Genomic DNA, 14968 nt, shown 5'->3' with positions numbered 1-14968 from the left:
CCGTGTCAGTCGTCCAGAGAGTTCAGTAAGTGGAGCTGACTGATAAAGCTGTGTGTATTATCATCATAAAGCACATGTCACATGGCATGACATGAATATATACTGCATGAGATAAGTAATTAATGAAAAAACTAATGAGACGTATATAATTTGGCAACGTGTTTACATGTCTATAGTGGTGTGTAAATTATTTCTCATTATTGGGTGAAACTGAAAGCCAGACACAATTGCCATTAATCTGAGTGAACATACCCTTTCCACCTAAAAATATTGATGCAGGCAATGACAGACTGGATTGGATGACTGGGCAGACGAGTCACAAAATGATCTATGATTCTATGTCAACGTTTGTTCAGCTGACAACAATGTTTGGATATTCGCGCATGCGTACAGCATGTCAGCCGCTCGTCAGTACAAACATCAAAATAACTGCACACATGCCAAGGGAACTAACCCTCTTGATCTTCCTACCAGGCACCTCAGTTACTTTTCTTTTGTGAAGAGACACTACATCTTGTCTGAAAATAAAGTGACAAGCAGTTATGATAATGATAGGAAACTGTAAAGGGTCTGTAAGACAGGAAATTGTCCTCAAGAAACTTTTCCCTATAATTATATTGTCGTAAAAGCAAGAGATCGTTCAATGTATTTTATAGCATTTTAAAAAATGTCCGCGACTGAGGCAAAACCATTGTATATCAAGCTGTATTTCTATCGTATATACATGCATGCCTGACTGACTGACTGACACAGATGACAGAGCATACCGACACATTTATATAGAAAAACCAGACACTTGTACCAACAGGTAGACAGATATGCAAATCGATGCGTTAAGAGAGGTTTTGAAGAAAATTTAAGCTCGATCAAGTTATTATTAATTTAAACTGGCTTCAATATATGATTTTATTTAAATGTTTGGATTTTATCATATATTAGTAAATAAGTAAGGTAAATGTCCCGGGGGACTTTATTTCACTCGTTATCAAATTATTATCTTTAAATCGACTAAAAATGTTTTTAAAATTAAAGAAAGGTTTTAATTATAGGTAAATACGAAGTGGGTTTTTCCAAAAATTGAATGCATAGCTCTGCGATTCATCGTGAACATGGCAAACGGCCTCATACCTATTCTTCAGCCACCTTTGACCCTTCCTGATAAATTAGGTAACCATCATCGTCATCTGAGACAGAGACAAATTTCACGAGGGATATATGCTCCAGCGAGTCTTGAACTACTTGAACTGCTCCAAATCAGAGTGAATTTCGCTGAGACCAACTCCATCACCCACTTTTGTGTTTACCAATACTTCTGCTAAAAGAACAGTTTTTAATGTATTTTTGTTAAATTGGGAAAGAAATCAAAAGGGACATCTTTTAGCAATGTCTGTAGGAAACAAATCGCCTGACAGTCAAAGGGAAAGCACTGCGTCTAGACTAGCACACTCGAGTTATCGTAGTCGTCTCCCTTGTATCAACTGTCCAATTTCAATATGGCGTTCATCGCTTGTCTAACAGGTATCCATTTTTAGCCCAGGCCAGACGCTGCGGCGTCGGTCGATTCGTGTCGCCACAGCAGACGGTTGGCGGATTGTGTGGTGAGCACCTGCGCGCTCGACACGCGGAAATTGAGAGACAAGAGGAGCAAGAGAGAGACATCAAGCCGCGTGTGTCCACCGACCCCTACGTGCTATCACACGGACCAGTTGGCGGCCACATTCCTTGTAGCAGCCGGAAGCTGCCCCCTGGATGCGCTCTCGCATGCTCGCACACAGCAGCGGCCAGTGGGGACGAGCGTGCGCTCGCTTGAGGAGGAACAGCAACAGACCTCCCCAGTGGTGCGAGCAGAGGGAGCTGTGTACACATTCGCACAACACACGGTTGACGAGTGTTCGAGTGCTGTCACTGGAGACACGACACTGCGTGGGACAGGAAGACCTGTCAACGTCTCTAACGGTGAGTGTCATTCAAATAATCCAACTCGTGTCTTTTTGTCGCAGTTCACCTCTTACAATCCGTGACCTCATTTTTTTTTCTTGAATATTCGTCGAGGTCGCATTGATCAAAAGAGCCGTGGCGTCTGCTGTCGGAGTTAAGAAGACTAGTTTGTGGTTTTGCCACGAGGCTGATGTAAGGGGTTGGGGTTGCTGTGAAGGGTGATTATTAAATATGACACGTGTGGGTCGCCATAAATGTAAATACCGCGCGGACACCGAACACGACAGGCAGGTGTTCAACGCACGTGACGATGTCTTCATTACCTGATGACACTGGGATAGGCTGATCGTACTGTGTTACCTCCGTCACAGATTGGGTTCAGGTCAATCATTATCAGCTGCGGCTCCTGGTCCCTCCCAGTCCCCTCCTAGTCCCCCAGTCTCAGTCTCAACCCCCTTTTTTTAAAAACCTGTACAGGGTGGAGTGTGTACGTACTGTAGCCGCCATGACGAGGGTCAGGTACTCGATCTGTAAGTAGGTCTGCAGGTGTAAAAAATTCATAACCTTTGTGATCCACTCCTTGTGCGTCAGGGACAACAACGGCTGTGTGTTAATGACACTGATACGTCACGCACATGGGACACAGATCGCCCCCGTACATGCTGTCGACTATGAGGATTTGTTTGACAAAGTTTTCATATACCTGTCCTGTAAAATCTTTAGCCAAACTTCGCCACAGGGTGAGATGGCAAGTGCCCGCTTAGCTAGGACCTTGTTTTGTGCCTCCTTCACTCGCCTCCGTGTTTCATTGCATTGTAAATAAAGAGCTCTTCCTCCCTTCCCCAGCCCTTATGCCACTGTCCTGTTACTTCCTTACTCTTCTCTCTCTCCTGTCTCTTCATCGGCTTCCTTATTCAAGTTACTTTAACACCTTAGAGGCAGTTAAAATTGTTCCTTTAGCTTCTGCTCCCTCCCCACCCCCTAAAAAAAATGTTGGGTGCCGAAATACGAGACAAGAAACGAAGATAATCAGAGACAGACACACAACATTATCATGAGTCTACACGACGCTTTTATGTTTTGCCTTAATGTCGTAAATATATTTACATATCTTTTCTAATCCTTACATATGTTCTTACATAGATGTGGAGAGAGGAGAGGTGAAGTTACAGGTGAGAGTAAGATATGAGTCATGGCGTAAACAATGTTTTCGCGTCTGTTTATTTATATGTAGGTGAATGTATTCTGGACAAGGGGTACTCGTGTAGTGAGGGGTGGGTGGTGTGTTGTGGAGTGGAGGTACTGAAGCAGGCAGACATCGCTGAAGGCATAATCTCACAGGGTCTTGGTCTAATTCAAGCTCTAAACCCGAGGGGCGTGGGTGGGAAGGACTATAAGGCTTATTGATCCAAAGGGGGTGTGGGGTAGCTTGGGAGGCACCTAAGTATCTCGCTTTCTGAGCGAGTGTTCTCGAGGCCGTGTGTAGGGGTGGGCCTCCTCTCTCCTCCCTTCATAGTGCGGCAAAGGAAAAGCACTTTCTCACAAAAGCACGCAAACAACCCACCAACGAGTACTCTATGGTTTTAAACAACAACACCAAAAAAAAAAAAAAAAAAAAAAAAATAAAATAAAAACAAAACAAACAAAAAAACAACAACACAAACAAAAGAACCCATTATTTCTGTCTCATTGTGCTCTCGGCCTTGATAGAATATTAATCAGTTATCAAACTCTCTGTGGTTACCATCATCATCCCAGCTACAACCTGTAAAACAAAAGAAGCTACTATTACCTGTTTTGTTCATATTTATTGTTTTATCGCCTGACTATTCTTTATTTTGAGTGCAGGTCTGTAAAACTAAGTTATGTTGTCAAACGAGAGCATTATTGTTTTGTAATTGCATTCGCAGCGTTGATGTTTGTAAACAAAAGTTTCGTTGTTTTGTTTGCCTCTCCTCGACCGAAGTATCAGTCAGCCAGCAGATAATTCTGTGAACATAGATGGCCACCACTGACAGAAGTTTCCAGAGAAGTGTGTGTCGGGAATTGTGTTAAAGTGTCCCTGTCACCTTTCTGGCCAGGCCTGCAGTTAGCGACAGTTAGAGAGACGCCTCCGGTGCGTCATTAGCGAGGGGCAGCGTCAGGCCGCAGACCGCGCCAGCATCAAGGGACACTTTAATGGCGTCTGTCGCCTCGAGTTCTTCCTGCTGCACGTCAGACGCCGGTTATCGGCAGCAACGTCTGCTGCAGCTGAGATGGAGATGCATTGAGACCATTTGGTGTGCGAACATCGTAACTTGTGTTGAAGAACTACAATCTTGTCTTGCGGGGTGTGTACACACGTGACGCATTGCCGCGCGTGTGTGTATATTTCGTTCGTGTAGGGATTGTTTTCAAATAAAAACCATTCATTCAGATTTCTGATAGTGTTATCGCATGCTGCCCTGCCTTGTCATAAAGATACCTGCAGGTAAGGTCCTCTGCTTTCGTCCGTCATGAATCGCGCGCATTTTATTTGCGCATGTTGACCCAAACAACCCCGAGGTTGTCCGCGTCCGTTCTAGTGTCACCCAATGTGTCGTAAGGCACGTGACCCGAAGAAGGTTCGTCTGCACTGCCTCAGACTACTGACATTAAGAAGATTTAAAAAGCTTAGTGTAGGGCTGCTGTGACCTCACCTCGTTATCTACAGTCTACACCTATAAGCCACGGTTCATTGCTGCAGTGGGCGTCGGGTGGTCTGGCACCCGTCAGTCGCTTTCTTTGATCAGCCGTTGTTTGTTACTTCTGACCCGCATGCCCTGTTTATATATTTTTATTTTTGGAGCCGAGGTGCGATGCTTTTGGCAGTATACCTAGTAATGCTTACCCCCGACACACCACCACCAGTTGATACCCTTAAGTAGAAGCATAGGAAAGCCTTATGCTAAGGTTCCATCCACCTGAGATAACAAATTAAAAATGACACAGGTGAAGACTGAAGTGGTAGTCAAACAAATGGAACTAACTGGCGAGTGTACAATATTTTGGTGTAGCTCCTGGTGTGTTTTGCATCAAAGTTTGGGAAACGGTCCTCGATACTTTTCTTTTAAAATGGCAAAGCACGAGTGGGAGGGATCTGTTAATATGGCCTCATTATGTCAATAATGGGGAGGACCCGTTAATGCTTCTTTCTCATGTAAACAGTGGCTTTCTGGCTAATTTCAGACTTAATTTAATAAACAATAATAATAATAGACAATAAAGTCTGATTTGATTTGATTTCATTAATTATCGCAAGACAGTTTTTCAGTTGTAATCTCTCTCCATTTTTTTTCTGCTTTACACTGAGCTGTAAATATCTGCCCACGTTAAGAAGTGTCATGTGACATGTGTCCAGTAGTTATTATTAATTTTTTGTGTTGGGGTGGGGGGAGTTATAACCATTAGCCTTCCACGTGGGAGTAATTGCTTTTCGCAATCTGGAAATTGGCTGCTGAATCTTTGTTTCTTACTTTCGTGATTACCTCGCATCGTCTTTCAACGAACTTGTTTCCAAAGTATTGATCTGTCATGGAAAAGAAGAAATACTATATTGCCCTTAAATACAATATTAAAGAAGATTTCGTTATCTCGACAGACGAGGAAAACGATAACGTGTGAGGAAGAGGGAACGAGAAAGACCGTGTGTGAATGTGTGCGCGCGCACACACACGTGTGAAGGAAAGAATAGTGTAGGAAGTTTGAGCGAGAAACACAGAATCTTATCGAAAACAGCAGTCCCTGTCTGCGAAGCCTGGTTCCAACTGACGAAAGGAGTTCTGGGATCAGGCAAGTGGCTCTTGGCACAAAAGCTTTGAAGTAGCGGCTGGATGCTGGCTTATCAGCAGGCGAGGATGCTGGGGGATGCCAGTGGAGGGGGTGGAGAGGACCTGGAGGGGGTGGTTCCATTGTGATTCACGTGAGTTGCAGGTGTATCGGTCTTGCTTTAGTTTGGCTGACGTAGCTAACCCACACGAAGTGCCTTGAAAAAAAAGGTCACGACTGGAGCCTCGGGTCAGCCATCAGGAAGTTCTCTCTCTCTTCCTACACCCTCTTTAAAACCCTTGGCGTTCTTTATAAAGAAAGGAAAGAAGACGACAAAGAAATAATTAAAAACACGAAATCGCATTCGTCATACAAAGATTAACTTCCTTGTGAATAGTCCTTTGGAAACTCTTTTGTCTTGTTCTGGAGAGAAAAGAAGACGCAGCAAATCCCAACGCCCGCTTTCATCCAAAAAAAAAAAAAAAAAAAAACCAAAGGAGGCAAGGGTGAGTGGTTGGTAGCGATAAGGCAAACAAAACGCAAGGCCAGTGGCTGATGTCGAAATACCTTGATCCTCGATAAGACCTATCTTTGAAGTGGTTTAATTAGGAGTGCTAATGATACCTGCTCGTTATCACTTCAGTGACCCTGCTGAGGTCACGACAAACGTATGTCAGTCTTGTTTACAGAAGATGGCGGCGGTTCCTTGCAAGGTGTGATGCTTTGCCAGACTGCACTCCGTGTTCTCGTCTTGTGCGTTCTTTAAAATAAATAAAATAAAAAGCTGCATAGCAGCACCTTAAATTTAGAATGAAATGTGCTTTGTGGACAGTAACACGGGCCAACTGCCAGGGTGAGCGGGCTCGCCGTACAGAGGTTAGCCTCACCCTTCCCACCGCTTGTATCCACAGCCTGGCATACAGCTTCACCCTTTCACATATTGAATCCCATCACGTGAAGTAACTGCAGCAAATTTACAAGTCTGAATGGAGCAGGTTGCCGAGGTCCCTTTTACACTTATCACTCGCTGGATTTATTTGCATCGGTGCGTCTTTTTGAAGTCTCGCAGTGCAAGCAAATGCAAACCTTGGGTTACAAGAATCATTTAAGTATGTTTGGTATGGTTGTGCTTGGATAGTACGAGTAAATATTCTGTGGCTACTGGTGGTGTTTGTCGCAGTATATTACCACGTATATTGAGAGTCAACCGAGGTTTGTTCACAGAAATACCGGTGATGGTGGGAAGAGGGGTGGACTGTAGATTATTAAACGACCTGCGTGTATTTCCAGTTGCTGGTCCGTTACTAACCACTGGGGGCAACATTACCTCCACTTCGTGACTACGGTCATAATTGAGTTGAATGTTGATGTAACTTGACAGCCACACCCACAAACACACCGCCGCCTGTTGTGCGAGACTAATGTTGCTGCTAGCATGCATACCCAGGATACTGGAGCTGTCGGTGTTCGCGTGCAGACACTGCTACCTCCGGGGCTGTCAGTAGATAGCGTGCTTACACTGATTTGTGACTGCCTGCCATCTTGTACGTGTTTTCTGACATACAGTCTATCGGAATGGATCCCTCCTGTACTTAACGATAAGCGGTTTCGGTTCGAGTGCTTCGTGAGGTCGTCTAGGACGCGTTGAAGATTCGGGTTTCTATCCAACACAATGCCCCCTTTTAAATCTCTATCGGTTTTCTTGGTAGCCGGATGAAGAGGAATGATCTAGGAACGGCTTCTGCCCGTGATGAACAAAGTTCAGCAGTGAGGCCCTTGGTCACCCATGGACTGGTGACTCCTAACTAAATGTCTGTTGATTCATGTAATTTCTGTCTCCTGGGCAGACGTCTGTTTTGATTTTTTTGATTTTGATTTGATTTGATTTAAATATTGTGTATGGTGTCTTGTTTTTCTTTGCATTGTTTTGAGGATTGGCTCTTGTCTGTGCAGTTCTCGGGTCCGCGCCCCGCCCACAGACGCGAGTGATGTCGTTGCAGAGGACTGGCAGATAGGCCATGGGAGGAGGCTCCTCCGTGCAACTGGTTCTTGTGGGCCTGGAGAACACCGGCAAGACGACGCTGCTGTACCACCTCAAGTTCGGCCAGTACATGCACACGCAGCCCACCGTGGGCTTCAACTGTGAGAAGGTGGAGCTCAACTCCGGCAACACCAAGGGCGTCACCTTCTCCATCTGGGACGTTGGCGGCAAGGACAAGATGAGGCCGCTGTGGAAATCCTACCTCAGGTAGCCACATTGTTCTCTGTTTTATCCTGCTGGTTTTTGTTTTTTTGTTTTTTTATTGTTTTAAAAGGAAACTATCACGTTTCCATTGTTCTCTGTTATATAACTATTATGGCGCATGTGTCGTAATATTGAAGTTCGCGTTTTTGTCTGATTTTTCTGTTTGTTTTTATTGTGTGGTGTTTTTGTCTTTATCGGCTTAGCCGTTTTGTTTATTTTTTTTTTGTTTTGTTTTGAAGTATATGCAGCTGCGGCTGTTTACGGTTGTTGCGAATATCTTATAACAAATAATAACAAAGTGGAACCCATCTGGAAAGCTGTGAATTTGTTCATGTTGCGTATAAAAATATTGACACTCTCGGCAAGAATTCAGCTCTTCTTTCTTGTTGCTTTGTTTGTTTATGGGCACTTTATTTTCTGCTCTTAAGCCTTTCGGAGCTTAGGAAAATGTACAACAATTAAATACCCATACTGACATATTTGGTCTTTGTTGCAGATCCGCTGATGGAGTTATCTACGTCGTCGACTCCGCCGATGCTGAGCGGTTTGAAGAGGCCAGGATAGAGTTGCTGCGCCTGGTGAAGGGTCAGAACAACCCGAGTTGCCTGCCCACGCTTATCCTGGCCAACAAGCAGGATCTGCCAGATTCCCTGGCGCCGGAGGAGGTTGCCAAGGTGATGTCCGTGCAGGAATTGTCCAGCACGCAGCAGTGCGAGGTACTTCCGGTCTGCGCCGTGACGGGCGAGGACTTTCGGATGCCATGGACTGCATGTTCGACATGATCAAGAAATGGCGGAAAGGCAAAGGAAAACACGGGAGGTGACAGGTTCTAGAGGAAGTCTTGCGATGCGGAGGAGATTACTTCCTTGTCTGTTTTTCTTTTCTCGTGTCGTCATCGGCTGGGAAGATGTGCGCTAGGTGTCTGCCTTGGCAAGAACTCATTCACTGGCACTGACATTGTGGCTGTCGGCTTTCAATGTGGCTAGACGAGCCGCCGTAGTAGCATAACTTACTCGTATTCTCTCCAAAGTGTGTGTGTTTGTGTGTGGTGTGTGTGCAAAGTTGTTTTTTTTCTCCTCACATCGATCTGCAGACATTGTCCCAAATCTGAGAAAATCCGACACCACACAGGAATATCAACTGCGTCTGTTTACGAGCAGGACATTGCTGTGACCCTTCACGCCGACCTTCTGCATCCTGTGTCTGTGAACAGTGTGTTGAGAGCAGCTCACCGCGCCTCTGACAGTGAAAGGAATAATTGGAGATGTCCTTTTTTGCCAATGTGACGCCCTCCAGTAGAAATCACTGTAATGGTGAGGGGGAATGTAACTCCCATTTGGTCAAACAGTTCATCTTGGAGACTTCCGGTTTGGACTCCAGTTTGACGGATTGTGATTCTCTGAGAATGTCTCAGGTAGGACAATGAGAAATGAAAATCCGTGTTAACAAAAAAAGTGCTAAGAAGGGATCTGTTCTCATAAACGTGTTACTTGTGGCGGCAACCGAGATGGGAGGACACTAGATGCTGCACACATGTTCTGAGGTCAGGTGAAACACACACACATACGTGCACACATTTACATGCATATCACACACAGGTACATATCCACATATTGTGTATGTGTGTGTAGGTGTGCCTGGTGTCACCAGCAGGCTTGTCGCCTGACAACTTGTGTCTTGGTCTGTTGAGTCTGTGATATGAGGAAGAAGTGCAGTCAGTGTCAGGTGTCGGACAGGATCGCTCTGGTGTTTGCGTTGACGACAGCGATAACGACGAAGAGAGCAAAAAACACTGATGTATGATCATACATTTCATGCCTGACTGGCGAACTATCTGTCCTCCTCCTCTCTTTTCTTTTCTCCCTGCCCCTGACCTCCTCCTGTCCCAGTTGTATTGTAATAGTTTGCTAGACATGTGATGCAAGAGTGACGAGAGCTGCTTACGAGCGTGTGTGGTAGAGAAAGTGTAGAGTACCACAGAGCTAAACTGAGTTTGCCAACGACCAAATTGTATCCTCCATGAACCCAACGAGACGGGACCAGTTCGGGGCAACACCTGACTATTTGCATATTTATGGAACATTTGCTTTTGTTGTTGCTGGCTGTCAGCAGAGCGCGAGTTTGTTTTATGTCCTCTTGGTGACAACGATTGTGCCGCTTGCAAAATGAGATAATCCTGAGTCTTGTTGCAAAGCCATGTCGACATCATAATGTACAGGGATTCACATGCCCGTGCATGCTGCTTATTCCTTGAAATTTGCTTATCGTTTGAATTAAAAAATACTTTTTTTAACAATAGTTTCCCACTCCCACAGAAGAACGATACAGAAATGCAAACGAGCAATGTGTTTATAGCTGTGGACCCTAACTAACAGGATCAGACTCATTTGTAGATGTATTTATAGGTAAAGGTGAATGTCAGTGTAGGATTTATTTGACGAACAGGCAACCTAGGTACAGAAAGGATGTACTGTTTGTGATTCATCCAGAGCTTCAGAAAAATGAATTATTTATGAGGGTTAGCGAGGGTAAGAGCAGTGGATCGGTCCCTTGTCGATGCAACGATATGTCAGGCTAGCATGGTCCTCCTTAAAGACCAGAGCCATCACCTGTGTGACTGTCTTTGTAGTGTTGAACGTTTATGTTATGTAAGTGAAAGGATGTTTTTCTTTCTTTGTTTCATTCTTTCAGTTTTTCATGGTCAAAGATAGTGAATGAAAGCTTATTGTCGCTTAATGCTTGCTGTAGATGAGCTGTGTTCACACAGACTGTCAGGCGCCCATGATGGCCTAATCATCTTTTAAAATTTCTGAACTTCAAAGCAGTTCCAGAGGCTAAGATTGTAGATTGTGGTTCAGCTTGAAGGGAGGGAGAGAGTTACGATTGATTGTAAAGATAACAGTGTTTTGTCATTTCTCGCAATGTCTCGTAAGACCTCGTGCAAACATGGGAACTGACGAGATGCTTTGTTTTTCTTGTACACAGGGTTATAGGTGAGGTTAATTGTTGACCTATTGCAATATATATCCAACAGGTGTGGTTATATCTCAGTAGTAATAACTCCTGTACATGGAACGAACGCGGTGAAAAAACGAATCAAGTAATTGATGTTTACAAGTCACGTGTCTTACTTCTATCATTGATAATGTCCATGCATTTTTGTTTACACGTGTAGTCAGTTCGAGAGTGCATATCTGATGTTTTGAAATTTATTTGAATATTTATTCGCTCAGAATGTTTATGTTGGAAAGGCAGCAGTAATCATTAGTTCGTTGTAGGTTTTAACCTCTGTTGTTGTTTTTTTTAAACAATAGGCATCACATGTGACAACATGTGGCGATGTTTGCATTTTGAAAACTTCAGTTACAGAGAAGATTATGTGAAGTTGCTTTTGTGGTTACTAAAACATGTGCAGGTTATTTCTAGGTCTGTAGTGCAGACTGATGCTACAGGTGTCATATACTTTTTTTTATTGCTACAAACCATAATGTTAAGCCCTACCTCTGTAGTACAGCAAGCAGGTAGAGAGGCAACAGATACAGGATGTTTGTTTGTTTACGAAACAAACTTTCCTAACGTGAACGCTTTTCAAACTCGGTATTACAAAAGACGGGTGGAGCAAAAGCGAAACAAGGAAAGTGGGTGGATTTCAGGTGACGCTACTTATTTACTGCGTACAGACAATGTGAGTGAAGGGGTATTAAAGTATTTAAATTTCTGTTAGAGAGTGTGTGTGTGGCAATACGCGGGTCAAGGTGCAAGGGTGAAAGGTCTCTAAACTGAAACCTTATCTTCATGTCTAAGAGAGGACGGGTAACAGTCGTCTTAGTTTGCGGGTATCCTGATAACTCGATATTTTTGATGACTAGCAGAGAGCTTGGACATTTCGTGACTGTCACGAACATGTGCAAACTGATAAAGCCATGTTGAGTAGTATAAGAGAGAGAGAGATACGGTTGGCTGATTTCCTAGGTCTAATAAAAATTAAAAATCGGGCAAATATTTGCCATGTTGCGGTCTACAGCCCACAGTAAGATCCTCCTGTTCAGGAATTCAGCCGGTGGGGGCTAAAGGTTCAAGCGTCAACCCTCCCAAGTGTGACAAAGTCCCATTGTGTTGGCAAACAAGATTCAGAAATATGGGCGTGCCAAACCTTTGCTTCTCCCTGCACCCTCTCACTCCTACCCCTGCTGGTATCTGTTAGACTTCTCTCTCCCCGTGTAGTCGTAGTCGTTGCTGCGGGAAATCAATTCCATCTACACCCAACTCGCCCAGTGCATGGCTCCTCCCTAATGGTGTGTGACGTGACCGTGATCACCGCTCACTCACATGGCCAAACCCGGCGCCGACAGTTAGAAAATGGAAACAGCACTCGTGAGGCCCCTTCAGTCTTCTCCAGGGAAGGTGTCAGGGTTGGGGCGTGACCTCGCGAAGAAAGACCCATTCAACATTGATTCCATCCCCCTTTTTTTTTTTCATTTTTAACTTCAATGTGTGTATTGTTTACAACTTCAATTTTCTTTCGTGCTAAAGTCAATCAATACACCCACGGAATATTTTCCTTCCCTAGTTTATAGGTTGATAAACATATCTAGCAGTTTCCAGACGCGTGCCGACACGAAGGTGCGTTAGAGGAGCGGTTAGCAACCAGATGCGTGCTTGGACTCGCTAAGAACCTTTCTCGTCTCTCCGATTGCTAACGGATAGCACATTGGCCATCAGTTACCGTTCAGCAGGAATACAAGGTGCATTTAAAGTTGATTCCCAGCTTCCTGTTGCAAAGACGCGACTGCTGCACGCGAGGCTAAAAATAGAAGATGGGGAGGAAAAGCTTGCTGCGTGTTTGTAAGTTTTGTCAGGTTTGGAGGCTAGACGTAGACACCACAGCAAATCAATATCCGAAATATCGGGCGAAACAACACGATGTTTTCTTGTGACGGGGACCAAATCTCATCTTCATCGACCTCTGACAACAAGGCAAGCAGAGCTGGGCACAATGGCGGGGGAATCTCAACGGTTCATCTGGCGCCACTCTATCGGTTCTCCCTGCGATTCCATAGAAGGACCCAGAGACAGAAATGTTTATTAAATCGTTTCCTTGAGTGAGTGTTTGAAAGAGGACGGAAGTGACTTGGCGACTGATTCTGTTAAGAAGAGGGGCGGTGGTAGTTTGAGAGAAGGAACTGGTGTTGATGTTTGGAAACTGAAAGTAAATCATTGTTTACAAAGTAAAGCAGTTCGATAGAGAAGGGTCAGGTCACTTTTTTTGAAAATGTGACCACAGCAAACGGTATTGACTTGTTTGAAGATGTTTGTGGCCAAGAATTCAATGTGAAAAGCGTTTCTCTTTCTTTTTCTTCCTGTCTCTCGCATCCTCCATCTCTCTTAACATTGTTAAGCATGCGCGCTGGCGCGACTGTGTTGCCAAGTATTTCCAGACTTACATTTGTTATTAAAAAAGTAAATTTATGACGAAGAGAACACATGCCTCATCATTAAAACTAACTTCACGAAATGATTTCCTGCAATGTGCACCAAAACATCTGACCATGAGTATGTGCAATATTTATTCTGGTTGTTAGGTGGGTTTTGTTTCGCATGGTTGTATTTCTAGGTTTCGTGTGAAAGTGTCCACATACTTTGTTGTAATCAAACTTACACTACCTGGCGGAATTAATATATTCCGTCGAGAATTCCGTTACCTGTTCTCAAACCCGTTACTAACGACCCCAGCTAGCGCCATGATTCCTCTGCCACCGGAAGTACAACATTCCGGGAGCGAGCCAGGACTTTTGAACAGAATTTGTCGCAAGCTGTGGACAGTGACTGACGGCTCATGCAATATATATATACATTATATAAGGTGGATGAAGCTTACTTTGTTCCTGTTTTCATAGATGTTAGTCTGAATGTGTGACAGAGTAATGTATTGGAAGGCGTGTGGTCCAGGAAACTAATTCATCCCTGTATGAGATGGCATTCCATATTGCAGAACATATTTTACAACCTTACACGTCTGAACGTGGTTCCTTGTTTTTGTGGGGAGCAGTGTTCAGGAAAGTAATAATAAAGACATTCTTTCTTTTACCTTTTAGTTTAATTTTCATTTACGATTGCTGTGTGTTTATATGATTGTGAATATATATAAACAATTCTCAATAGAAGTCTCACAGCCGGCCATAGGAGCAGTTAACGTGAGTGGTTTACTGTATCAAAGAGTGCTACCTGTGGAAGACAGAGCTTCGTCTGCCGTCGTCAACTTCCCTGATAAATCAGGAACCCTTGCTGGTTGGGACAGGTTGCACCTGCACATGGACTCCCAAATCCCAGGGGTTCCTAGGCCAATATTTACTAGGCCACTTAGTTTTATTGACACTGGCGGGTGTAGGGGCCACCGATTCTTCTTTATCTGCGCACGAGCCTAGGAGTAGAGTACTGACCAGTCCTTGAACCCATCAACCTTCTGACTTGCTGCACAGACGAGCGGACTAACCTCCGTTCCCTACATACAGCAGTGAGAACCCTGAAGATGACAGTTTGTCGAGAGGTAGAAGTCGATCTAATCCAGCTTTATTTCCAGTGTTGAAAGTGAATGCTAGCTGGAGCATTTAAATCAGGTAAAAGCGGATTTTCAGTTTAGTGGAGACTACACGGGGCGACGGTGTGGAGGAAGTTGTCGTCTGCACGTGTGACTGACTTGGCGCAGCGATCAAACACTAGCGCCACCAGACGACAATTCAGTTCAGTTTGTGTGATCGATCACTCACATCGCCATCCTTGTGAGGTCACCGCTCTGTTGATGGGCAGGTCAGGAATGGTGGGGGGAGAGAGGGAGGGGAAGTCACACGAGGTGCGCCACCCGCCTGTTAATTACACCAAAGGTCTGACGTCTCGCGAGAGTGCGAGACACAGCGAGATTTGGAGCATACAACTACGACAGCGCCGTGATCCCATACTCATCAAGCCTGATCCCCACGACAAAGCGATATTTCTAGTTCG

The 14968-nt window shown here is 44.5% G+C and overlaps 1 protein-coding gene across 2 annotated transcripts; it reads left to right on the top strand.

The window, feature by feature from the left end:
• Nucleotides 1-1498: 1498 nt before the first annotated feature.
• On the top strand, nucleotides 1499-14056 carry LOC112567921 (ADP-ribosylation factor-like protein 4C). Of its 2 annotated transcripts, none has more exons than XM_025244814.1 (3): nucleotides 1499-1956; nucleotides 7678-7972; nucleotides 8466-14056. In XM_025244814.1, the coding sequence occupies exons 2-3, from the start codon at nucleotides 7743-7745 to the stop codon at nucleotides 8749-8751; spliced, it is 516 nt and encodes a 171-aa protein (XP_025100599.1). In that variant the 5' UTR covers nucleotides 1499-1956; nucleotides 7678-7742; the 3' UTR covers nucleotides 8752-14056. The 2 variants fall into 2 exon arrangements, with proteins under 2 accessions (XP_025100599.1, XP_025100608.1); XM_025244823.1 differs by lacking the exon at nucleotides 1499-1956 and adding an exon at nucleotides 7217-7268.
• The last annotated feature ends 912 nt before the right edge of the window (nucleotides 14057-14968 follow it).

This window comes from Pomacea canaliculata, linkage group LG1, assembly GCF_003073045.1.
Source record: "Pomacea canaliculata isolate SZHN2017 linkage group LG1, ASM307304v1, whole genome shotgun sequence".
NCBI lineage: Eukaryota > Metazoa > Mollusca > Gastropoda > Architaenioglossa > Ampullariidae > Pomacea > Pomacea canaliculata.
The sequence above is the reverse complement of the archived record's forward strand: the minus strand, read 5'-3'. Positions and strand labels throughout refer to the sequence as shown.